At 38.1% G+C, this 11,593-nt stretch overlaps 1 protein-coding gene across 1 annotated transcript in view; it reads left to right on the forward strand.

The window, feature by feature from the left end:
- Positions 1 to 10,539, forward strand: part of LOC109911312 (zinc finger protein 277) — a gene marked incomplete at its 5' end in the record, with an annotated part of 17,367 nt that extends 6,828 nt beyond the window's left edge. The window contains 3 exons of the mRNA XM_048593011.1: positions 2,677 to 2,719; positions 4,299 to 4,473; positions 6,241 to 10,539. Of these exons, the coding sequence (XP_048448968.1) occupies positions 2,677 to 2,719; positions 4,299 to 4,473; positions 6,241 to 6,424 (402 nt within the window). The remainder of the gene's footprint in view (positions 1 to 2,676; positions 2,720 to 4,298; positions 4,474 to 6,240) is intronic.
- Positions 10,540 to 11,593: the final 1,054 nt, after the last annotated feature.

The following is an 11,593-nucleotide window of genomic DNA, read 5'->3' on the forward strand; positions in this document are numbered from 1 at the left end:
CTCCAAGTCTGAGATGGATGCAGCCTCAATACTGTTACTGCTGGAAGAAGAGGAGAAAACTTTCTTAAGGCGCAAGATATGAGTAATGGTCCGGTACTCACCAACTGTGTCCGTGTCCGTGTCCGTGTCCGTGTGTGTGTGTGTGTGTGTGTGTGTGTGTGTCAGAGGAACCGGACCTAGAGCAAAAATGGTCCAGGAGAAGGTACTGGAGAAAGACCAGGCCTACCTCCCTGGACTTAACAGAGGATGGTGTAGTGGTTGGAACCAGGTGAAACTTATTGACTATGAGATCCTTGATTGAGGTTGTTAACCTGGGCCAATCAGGAAGCTGTGGGTGACCAATCTAAACAGGGATTTAGAATTTCCTCACTTCAGGGACTGACTCTGAGCTGGCTGCCTGGCTACAGGATGCACATATAAATAAAGGGTGACTTGGTGACAGGATTTGGCCTGTCTAGTTATTTCAGGTATAAAGTAAAACACAGCATTCTTCCAAGGAGAGAAGCAAATTACTCTCAAGAAGAGGTTTTTTTTTTGTTTGGAAAGCTTAAAGGGGACTGTGTGAATAGCTTTGAGGCACTAAGGAGCCTGGTGATTTCCCAGAAGTGGTCAAAATGGATTTGTTTTGGTTAATCAATTGAAAAGGAACTTGGGAAGGTTACATCATCAGGACTGTGGTGACCCAAGGAGGCGAAGATTTGTAGAAATGTGCTGATGATAATGGTACCCCCATGAAACTTGAACATGAAAACTATTGTCGGAAAGAATTCCCAAGCCTAATGTATAGAGAGTGTACAGATATTATTTAATGTCATTTATACTTTTATTTGTAGTGTTATTTGTCTATCAATTTATGTTAATTTATTTTCATTTTAATAAGAAAGTGACATAATGTGGAATCTAGTTGATAATATCTTAATTTGGGTGTCATTCAAAGAATGTGGTTATTTTAGCTTATGGTTCCCCCACATGGATCAAATAGTACCTTATGGTAATGAAGCTGGATGGCCTATCAATAGGAGAAAAATAGACAACACATGAGAAAACTAAAAAAAGCAATATATAAAGTGGATAAAATACAGTTAAAGCGCTTATAATTTAAGGTGTGTATTAACATTAAATTCTATTCCCCACTATGAAATTTGAATTTGATTACAACACTGTCACTTAATTTATAAGAGCATTCTATGAAATAGTTACATATCTAAAATATCAATATTAATAACATCCAGGGTATTAAAAAGGTTGGCAGATTGGGAGTGGGTGGAGAAGATTTAATTAATAGTCTTATTAATTAATTTCTTTTAAGATTTAAGTCCACCCGAGTATTGGAATGGAAGTTTCTCATCACATGAGGGTGTAGCAAATAGAGCTTGTTCAGTTTCATCCTAGTTTCTGTTGTAGCTTCAAACACTAACAAATAACTGTCCATAAATTCTTAACAAATCTTGGAGTCCCATTCAACAATATCCTTGGGCATTGCAGTTGTATATTCATAGAGAACAAAACTCTCAGACATAAAATTTTAAATGTTATCAGGAGTATCACTTCAGCACCCACATTTCGGTATATCTAATGAACCCTCGGTCATCTTATCTCTGTTTCTCGCTCTGCAGATGGTACCAGACGCTGAGTTTCTCAAATACTTTGTGTTTCTATTTTATTTTATGCCAGAACCTCTTCCTCTTTGAAATGTTATACCTATGTTTGTGTGTGTCCTAAATGTCTTTTTTTTATTATTTCTCACAGGTTAATTAGCAACCTTGTAGCTGGCTCCTTCATTTTGACATAGTAAACTGTATTTTAATTGAGGTGTGTGTTGTGAAGTTGGGTAGAGTACTTGTGCATTGTGAGGCAGGAAGTTAGAATTTGATGTTTGTCGAATGCTTGACGGGGGAAGGTTTTGTGTGGTCCCTTTAAAAGATTATATGCTTTTTCAATGCTTTGAGGTTTAAAATGGACATCTGTGAGCAGCAGCTTGAAAGTTTTCAAGGAGACAGAGAGCACCCAAATGGAAACATTTGTATCAAAAGGCCATACAGTTAGCAGGCCAAGCAGCAGTTTTACCAAGACAACAAGTTTTGAATTTAACCAATCGATTTGAACCAGGCACTTAGATACCAAAAACTTATCAAATTTCAATTTGATGGTTTTGACAACATAGGACCAATCCTATTGGAAGTAGTATTGATATGTCATCAAGGGTATAAAAAAGGGGCAGTTGGATAAAACCCTAGAGCTAACTGCCAACTGCCAACTAATTGGTACTCATTGATTTTAAGGTGAGTATCAGCGGTTTCTATTATTTAACTGCTAGGAATTGCTGAAAGGCAGGTAACACCGTTTTTCACATTCATTTTGGAGATTATAGGGTGAGACACTCCTTTTGCGTGTTTCGGTTTTAATTCTCAGAAGGCTTTATAGCGTGATATATCTGCATGCTGAAAAGGACTTAAAATATCTGTTTGAGCTGATTAAGGTAGTTAAAAAGATGGCAGCCAATTCACCTCAGCGTTTCCCCACCCCCCCCCCCGCCCCCCCCCCCACCCCCGCCCCCACCCCCCCTCCCCACAACCCCCATCCCCTTCACCTTGTCATGCCAGTATGATATTGACGCAATTTTATTCTTACCTGTTACTGTCATATTTGACCTTAACTGCGTGCCCTATTTTGTAGGTGGCTCATCAATTTGACTTTCCAAAATTGAAATCTGAAATGGGTATGTATATATATTATTACTTTTTAATCTATTGTATTTACAGACATTGTTCGTGATATCATTTGGTTATATTTTCTGCTATTGCTTTATTGACAGTGCCATGTTGATGTAATTTCTCCAAACATTTGATACAAATTTCCACCCAGTCTTCCCATACTGTGAATTCCTAACATCAAATGTGTAGGTAGTCAGTAGACATTGAGGGATTCTCAACAGGAATGGAGGAGACAAATTGGCTACAATGCTCCAGCAATTTTTCTATTAGCCTAGAACGGAGGTTCTCAGACCATCTTCTTTGTATCAGCTAAAAACTTTCTGGCTGAAAAATAGAGGTATAAAAAAAATTGCAAAGGATAAAGATTTTATTTAAAGTCTGACTGGTGAAATACTTCTTCGCAATCTATTTTAAATGTATAAACCAGCAATCAGTGATAAAGAGACTACAGTGAAGTGTATGTGGGGTGTTGGGTGATGGCACACAGAAGCCTATGAATAATTTTTAGTTCAGTGGGGTTTAACAGTGGGATGAAAGACATCCAGAAGCAATATTTGCTTCATGCAGCTGAGAAAATTTAGAATTTGGAGAAACCCAGAGATCTATTTGCTTGGTGAAGCTAGCTATCAGCAAAACAAAACGGAGTTGTACCCGCACGTTGATGCTCGAGTGTAGTTTCATGCATCCAGTGGAATGCCATCCTAGGAAAGGAGGGTGAAGTGCCAACATGATCAGGCATTGAGGAATTCTGTGACAGAATGATCTTTGAGGTAGTTCTGAAGCTTGATCTCCAAAAGAGAAGAAATTGAATCTCAGGTAGAGTTTTGTCCGTGATTCATTCATGTCTGGGAGGTTGCTGATAAATCCGTGGAATCCGTCTTGACCTCACTTGTTTCTTGTTTTGAGGGTGGTTCAGCAGTTTATGTATTTATATCTGGTTAATTTTGGATGTTGGGGTAAGTTGTATATTGTTGATTTGTAATACTCTTCTAAATTTATGTAGTAAGCTCTGTGTTTGTTTGTTGAAAACCATAGAGTCATGTTTCTTTACTCTGTCAGTACCTAGATCTCACATCTTGTTGACATTTTTTTTAAAAATTGCTCCCTGGCTCGATCTTAACAGATTTGGCAGTCTGATCCATACTCATGACAAGACTGATAACCTTTATAAAGAGATAAAAATTTCCCGGTGAATAACTCCAAGGACTGCACAGAAATATTTCTCATTCTAAGACTCTTACTGTAAAAACAAACCAGAGTCAGTAGCGGCAAAATATTGCTTGTAGGCAGTTTAAACATTAAACAACAGAAACAGTGACCGCCCCACCCGGGTGACACCATTCTATAAATTGATAAACTTAATCTCCAAAGTTCTGAGGAAAGCTTTACAAAATAACATTTTAAACCTAAGAACGTTATGAAGCTAACTTGATGGGTCACTTGGTCTTTTGATGTAATTGATTTTCGTGTGTTTACTGCTACTTTGAGGTGCATTATAATATTCCGTGACAGTTTGGAGCTGGAATGTATTTTATCCTGAATACACTGAAAAAAGAGTTTTTTTATTCCCTCCATTTTTCGTAGGTTTAAATTTCTACCAGCAGGTGAAATTAGTAAATTTTATCAGAAGAGAAATTCACCAATGCCGATGCAGCAAGTGTGGGGAAACGTTTAGCTCAAAAGCAGATGTCGTAAACCATATGACTGAAACAAACCACATGATGTCACTGCTAGAGAGATCTGCCTGGGATCAACCACAGTAAGTGTTAAATTCAAGTAGTTTCAAATACTGTGAATATATTTCCCCCATTATTACCATATAGCCAGTGCAAGGTATCAGAGAAGGGTGTTACAGATTGGAGAATCTCCACATAGGCAGGCGCTTAAGAATAAATGAGCAAAGCCCAACATGGCCGTGGTTGGAATTCAAAGTGTCAAAACATGTCAAGGAAAATCGCCAGAATGAGCTCTCAGCTTCTCAGATCTCTGAATCCTCAACCTGAAACAAACAAGCAAACTAGGCAATGCAGATTTTAATGTCAGCCCTGGATGGTATCTACTTCATATGAAGGGAGACACTTTGGGACTGTGACCAAAAAAAACAAAGCTTCACAGTGGGTCCTAGCTAAATTTAGTAACAAGGTTAAACAATAAAAACATAAGAAATAGGAGCCATTCAATAAGCCATTCAGCCCCTCAAGCCTTCCCCACATTTAGTGTTCTGTGTGGATTGCCTTATGAGGAAAGGCTAGACAGGCTGGGCCTATATCCTCCGGAGTTTAGAAGAGTTAGAGGTGACTTAATTGAAACATAAGATCCTAAGGGGACTTAATCAGATGGATGTTAAAAGGAAGTTTCCTCATATGCAAGGATCTGGAACTGCACAAAGAAATAGATATTTTCATCTGGGACATGTTCAGATTGTACAGCCTTGACTATGTTGTTGTTGAAGTTAGATGCAAAATAATGATAGATTGGTTTAACCAGCTTTTTTTCAGTTGTTGGAAGTCTCTGAACTAGCCATTCAAGAATAACATGAAGAAAAAGTGGCAAAACTAGATGTCTGCTGTCATACTCCTCTGTATTGCATCATCCTTGCACATCAACTGTAGCTCAATCTAGAGTATTGTAAAATTACAATTTACCCCAGAAATGAGATAAGGTACAAACTGAAAAGTAAAAATAATGATAAAGGAGAATTAATAGAGAACATGTGGGGGAACAATTCTAGAAAATGGAAGCAGTGAAAATTATAATTACAGCTAGACCTGTAAACTTTGGGGTAGTAGTCAGGACTTTAGTGACTAAGGTTAATAATTAATGATCATTTGAATGGCTAGGATTTGGATCAGAAAGTGAACATGACACAGCTAGCCAAGGCAATTCTGACCAATGTACCAGAATCCTTACAGGAATGTACATATCTGTCTGATATCTCATGAAAATTTGAAGATAACATTTGACAATTTCATGCAAAAGGCAGAGGATTTCTAAGCACTTTTTTAGGACACTGAACTGTGACATATTTGTTCTCCTGCACAAGTCATATCCAGTGAAATGAAACAAGAAAGAAATACATTTCCATTAAGGGCACTGTTCTTACAGAATGCTTAAATTGAAGGAATGCTCCAATGACGTGATTGTGTTCAAATAATTCAAGAGTTCTGTACTAATTTTCTTGTTGCTGTGATGTTTCCGTTATTCATTAATTTTATAAATAAATAAGCACAGCAATGAAGGCAAATTAGCCATATTAAATTGAAAGAACATTTCATGTCTTATGTTTTACAGATATGTATATTTTGTGTGTTAAGTATCGAGCTACCTCCAAACGATAGACGTTAGGACGTATAGCTACAGTGGTGATACACTGTCATAGATGTTATTTCATAGAATTTCAAAATTGGTTTACAAACAATACCTTCAATACACTACTTTGTTAACCATATGTGGTCCACAGTTGTTAATTTTGCATATCTTGTTTAAATGTCAATTCATGCAATGATGTTATTGTTTCTGTTTTTAGGTATTATTTTCCTACTTACGAAAATGATGCTCTACTTTGCTCCCTATCTGATTGCGAGAATGAATCTGTGGCTGACAACCAAGCAACAGACATTCCTGTCATTGCAGAAGATATTTCAAACTTGGAAACTTTAAAACAAAGTAGTATTCTAAATTGTTTGCACCACCCAGACACCAAGAACTAACATGCATTCTTTCTCTAAACGAGGAGAACCACTATTTAGTGAATCCACCAGTAGCAGCTTCTAATATTCTATTGATATAACTAGCCAACATCAAAGTATTTGGACAATTTGACTGTGATTAGCTCATTTAGTTCTTCTGCGCAGGAAAGCAGAGGCACTCTGGTGGTGCTATTGATGAACATTTGCGTAGAGTCATAGTGTCCCACAGCACACAGATACCGGTCCTTCGGCCCAGACTGGTCCATGCCGAGCAAAATGTCCATCCACACTAACCCCTTTTGCCTGCACTTGGCCCATATCCTTCTAAATCTTTCCTGTCCGTGTACTTGTCCAAATGCCTTTTAGATGTTGCTAATGTACCTGCCTCAACCACTTCCGCTGGCAGTTCATTCCAGATGCAAACCACCCTCTGTGTAAAAAAATGTTGCCCCTCAGGTTCTTTTTATTCTCTCACCGCTTACCTTTATCTGATGCCCTCTAGGCCTTGATTCCCCAACCCTGGGAAAAAGAGAGTGCATTCACCCTGTCCTTGCTAAACTTCTTGTGTACTCTTTCCAGTTTAATAACATCCTTCCTATAGCAAGGTGACAAAAACTGATCACAATACTCCAAGTGCAGCCTCACCAACATCCTGTATAACTGCAACATAACTTTTCAACTTCTGTACTCAATGCCCTGCCTGATGAAGGCCAGTGCACCAAAAGCCTTCTTCACTGCCCTGTCTACCGGTGATTCCACTTTCAGAGAACCATGCACCTGAACTCCAAGGCCCCTGTATTCCACTACACTCCTTAAGTCCCTACCATTCACCGTGAAGCTCCTATCTTGATTTGACTTTCCGAAATGCAACACTTCACACTTTTATCTAAATTAAATTCCATTTGCCATTTCTCAGCCCACTTCCTCAGCTGATCAAGATCCTGTTGCAATTTCTGATAACCCTCCTCACTGTCTTTGATACCAACTATTTTAGTGTCATCTGCAAACTTACTAATCATGCCTTGTACATTCTCATCCAAATCATTGACATAGATAACGAATAGCAATGGGCCCAGCACTGACCCCTGACACAGACCACGAGTCACAGGCCTCCAATCTGACAAGCATCCTTCCACTATTACCCTCTTTTTCCTACTGTCAAGCCAATGGTGATTCCAATTTGCCAGCTCTCCCTGGATTCCATGTGATTGAACCTTCCAGAGCAACCTGCCAAATGAAACTTTATCAAAGGTCTTACTGAAATCCATATAGGCAATGTCTACCACCCTGCCCTCATAAAACTTTCCTGGTCACTTCATCAAAGAACTCAAACTAATTTCTGAGGCATGATCTCTCATGCACAAAGCCATGCTGGCTACTCCTGATCAAACCCAAATGCATGCATATCTTATCCCTCAGAATCTTTTCAAGTAACTTACCAACCACAGCAGTAAAGCTTACTGGCCTATAGTTCCCAGGCTTTTCTTTGCAGCCCTTCTTAAATAAGGGCATAACATTTGCTACCCTCCAGTTTTCTGTGACCTCACCCATGGCTAACGATGATGCAAATATGCCAGCCTGTCGCAGGGTTCTTGGATATATCTGGTCAGTACTAGGAGATTTATCCACTTTCATTCATTCTAATATGTCTAACACCACCTCTAATGTGATATGGACTGTCCCCAAGATATCACCACTTGGAGCTGATCGGATAATTCATAGGCAACAAAGTTTTACTTGGATATAATCATAACATTCTGCTGGTCTTAAGCTACTTGGTTTGGACTGGAACAAAATATTTTTGAAATAATTTGATTTGTTGTAATTTCTCAGTTCTTTTAATCTTCCCATTGGATTTGTGAATTACATTTCCCTTCACCCTATATATGTCCAATTGAGATTTAATGTGAAAGAGTGATCCAGCCCAAGAGAAAGCACTCAAAGTTTGTTTCTGAACTGCCAAAAATTGAAGTGAAGAATTTATTTTTGAAGTTTCTGAAGAAGGTTTGTGAGACTTGAAACATAAATTCAGTTTCTCTCTCCACAAGCTGCTGCCAGAACTCTTAAGTTTCTCTGGCATTTTCTGTTTTTATCGCCCCATTGCTTATTGTTTTGTTTTTGTTTGACAGTTTATTGACTCAGCTAATAAATTACTTTTGACAACTGAATACTTCATTAAACATGGCAGCACATTCAGTTTAGTTTAGTTTGGTTTGTGAGCTGTTTTTAGCTTATCAGTAAACACATTTGCATAAATTCCTAATAAGTAGCAAAGTTGTTAAGTCTTAAGATAACGTTTAAAATATTCCAGTCAATCATGAATAAACTAAACTTCAGAAAAATTAAATAGTTCGTCACATATGGAAAATAGTCATGTTGTAATTAATTGTTACTGTCATTTTGTACTCTGGATGGAAAAATGTTGCATCACAACATTGGCAGCTGTGCTGTGGCATTCTGGAAATGAACACAGGAAATGACTAATGGACACATTATCCCAAAATGCAAGTTGCCCTTTGAAAGAATTGATAAACAAAAATAAGTTATCCAATATAAGGTCACCTTATTTATTGTGTATTACCATTTAGTTAGTTCAAGAGGGAATAAGTTCAAATGCAGCTTTTGAATTTTTGTTGAACTAATTCATAATTGTTGAACTGTTCCAAAAATCTAATTCTGAAGTGGTCAGAAGTTTTCTATCTTATTAGTTTGTTTAATCTCAAACCTTTTAAAAGAAAGTTCAACTTTTTTTTATCCACCTGTATACATTCCTGAAAAGTTGAATTGCAACTATTAAATATATGAAAATTAGCAGTGGTATTGATTCGATAGAATTGTATGCTGTTCAATTTTGCTTTGATTAAAAACGAACTCAGCAGTTAAAAAATTTGAACTGTTTCCATGATGACTTTTATAATTAAACATAAGTTCACAGTGAGCATGTTACCAGGCTATGGTATCAAGTATGGCATTAGAACTTCATTCCAGTGTTTAAATATCAAAACCAGGAACTGGGTTTTTTAATGTTATGCATAATTATTTTTAAAATCATTATGAAAGGAAGCACTAGTAGAAACATGGAAGTGAAAGATGATGTTCTGCAATTTTCTTCAAGGATTGAAAAAGCTGCAGCTCCATTTGTTCTCTCAAGCTTAATGTAATTTAAAACAATCAAGCATCTGATAAATTGAGTGTTCTCGATCCATTTTATCGGTTATGTTTCCTTGATGCCCAATAGTAAATCGTTGTTTTTAACTTAATGATGGAAGTACTTTATCTAAATGGCTACCTTTCCCCGTCAGATTTAAGTGTCATTGGCAAGGCAACACTTCTGTTGACCATCCCTAATTGCCTTTGAGATGGTTCACCACCACCATGAACCCCTCCATTTCATATGGTGTAGATATACAGATGTTGCTGTTGGAGAGGGAGTTCCATGATTTTGACCCAGTGTTAGTGAAAGAATGACATGACAGTGCCAAGTCGGGCTAGTGTATGATGAGGTGATTTCATTTTCATAGGCCTCCAACTCTTTTCTTTCTTGATGATAGATGTCATGGGTTTGGAAAGAATCTTGGTGAGCTTCTGAGTTGCTTCTTTTGGATGGAACACACTATGCACATGTGGTGGGGGGGACTAAATGTTTAATGTGCTCATCAAGTACAGTCAGTTCTGATATAACGTGATAGTTCTGTTCACATGCGATCTCGCGTTATAAAAAAATCATTCAATAGCTGCGCCATTTAACCTAATGGGGCTGGAATATCATTATAGCCAATACAGGTAAGGAAAGTTCTACAAATAGCGGTCTAAATTCTTCAATCGTGTTAAAGCCAATTCACGTTGAAGAAACACTCGTTATACCAGAGCCAACTATAGTTTATGTTGCATGTGGCAAATGAGATAACTATCCATTGGTCTGTTTTATTGTGGATACTGTTGACTTTCCTGAGTTGTTCAAACGACTGTCACCCACACAAGTGAGAATCTTATGTCCCACGCCAACGTGTGCTCTGTGGATAATGGACAGGGTGTGGGGAGTCAGGAGTTGAATTACTTGCCAAGCATTCTCAGCCTCTGTACTTTTGTAGCCATATCATTTATGTAGTTGGTCTAATTAAATTTCTGAATGTTAATGGTGGTCTTTCATTGATGCTAGTGATGTTGAATGTCAAAGGGAGATAGTTGGATTGTCTCTATAAAGATGGTCAATGCCCTGCACTAAGTAAACTTTCAGTGTCATTTGCCACTCAACAACAAAAGCTTGAAGGTTGCTTAGCTGTTGCTACTTGTGAACATGGACTGCCTCAGTACCTGATGAATGGCAAATGGTACTGCACAGTGCAAGTATCTCTTTTCTGACCTGATGGAGGGACAGTCATTGATGAAGCAGCTGAAGGTTGTTGGCTCTAGGACACTACATTATGGACTTCCTGAGGTTATATCCTGGGACTGAGATTATGGGCCTCCAACAGCCACAATCATCTTCCTTTGTGTGAGGTATGACTCTAACCAGTAAAACATTTTCTCCAATTCTCATTAACTTTAACTTTAGTATAAATATGCATGGACAAAAGCTGCCTTGATGACCAGGGCCGATTCTCTGACTGGAATTAATTTCTTTCAGTTCATGTTTTGACCAAGTCTGTAATGAGGTCTCTGACAGAACTAAGACTGAATATGAGTGGTCAGGTTATTGCTGCGTCAGTATTCCTTGTCACAATACATTCGTCATTTGATTGAGAATAGACACATGGGATAGGAATTGACTAGATCGAGTTTGTCCTACGGTTTTGCAGACAGGACTAACTCAAGCAATTCTCCATATTGTCAAGTGAATGCTACTGTTGTAGCTCAACTTTATTCACGGTATATCTAATTCTGGAGAGCATTAAATGGAGGCCGGTCATTTTAACATCAGTTGTGGTCAATATTTTAGAAACAATAATCTGGAAATAAATTGAACATCACCTGGATAAGTATTGTTTAAATAGGAAAGCCAGTACAGATTTTTTAAAGGCAAAAAGTGTTTAACTGGATTGAGTTTTTAATGAGATAACATGGTGTAGAGCTGGATGAACACAGCAGGCCAAGCAGCATCAGAGGAGCAGGAAAGCTGATGTTTCGGGTAGAGACCTGAAACGTCAGCATTCCTGCTCCTCCGATGCTGCTTGGCCTGCTGTGTTCATC

This window comes from Rhincodon typus, unplaced genomic scaffold (assembly GCF_021869965.1).
Source record: "Rhincodon typus isolate 14 unplaced genomic scaffold, sRhiTyp1.1 hic_rhity00002206, whole genome shotgun sequence".
NCBI classification, from domain to species: Eukaryota; Metazoa; Chordata; class Chondrichthyes; order Orectolobiformes; family Rhincodontidae; genus Rhincodon; species Rhincodon typus.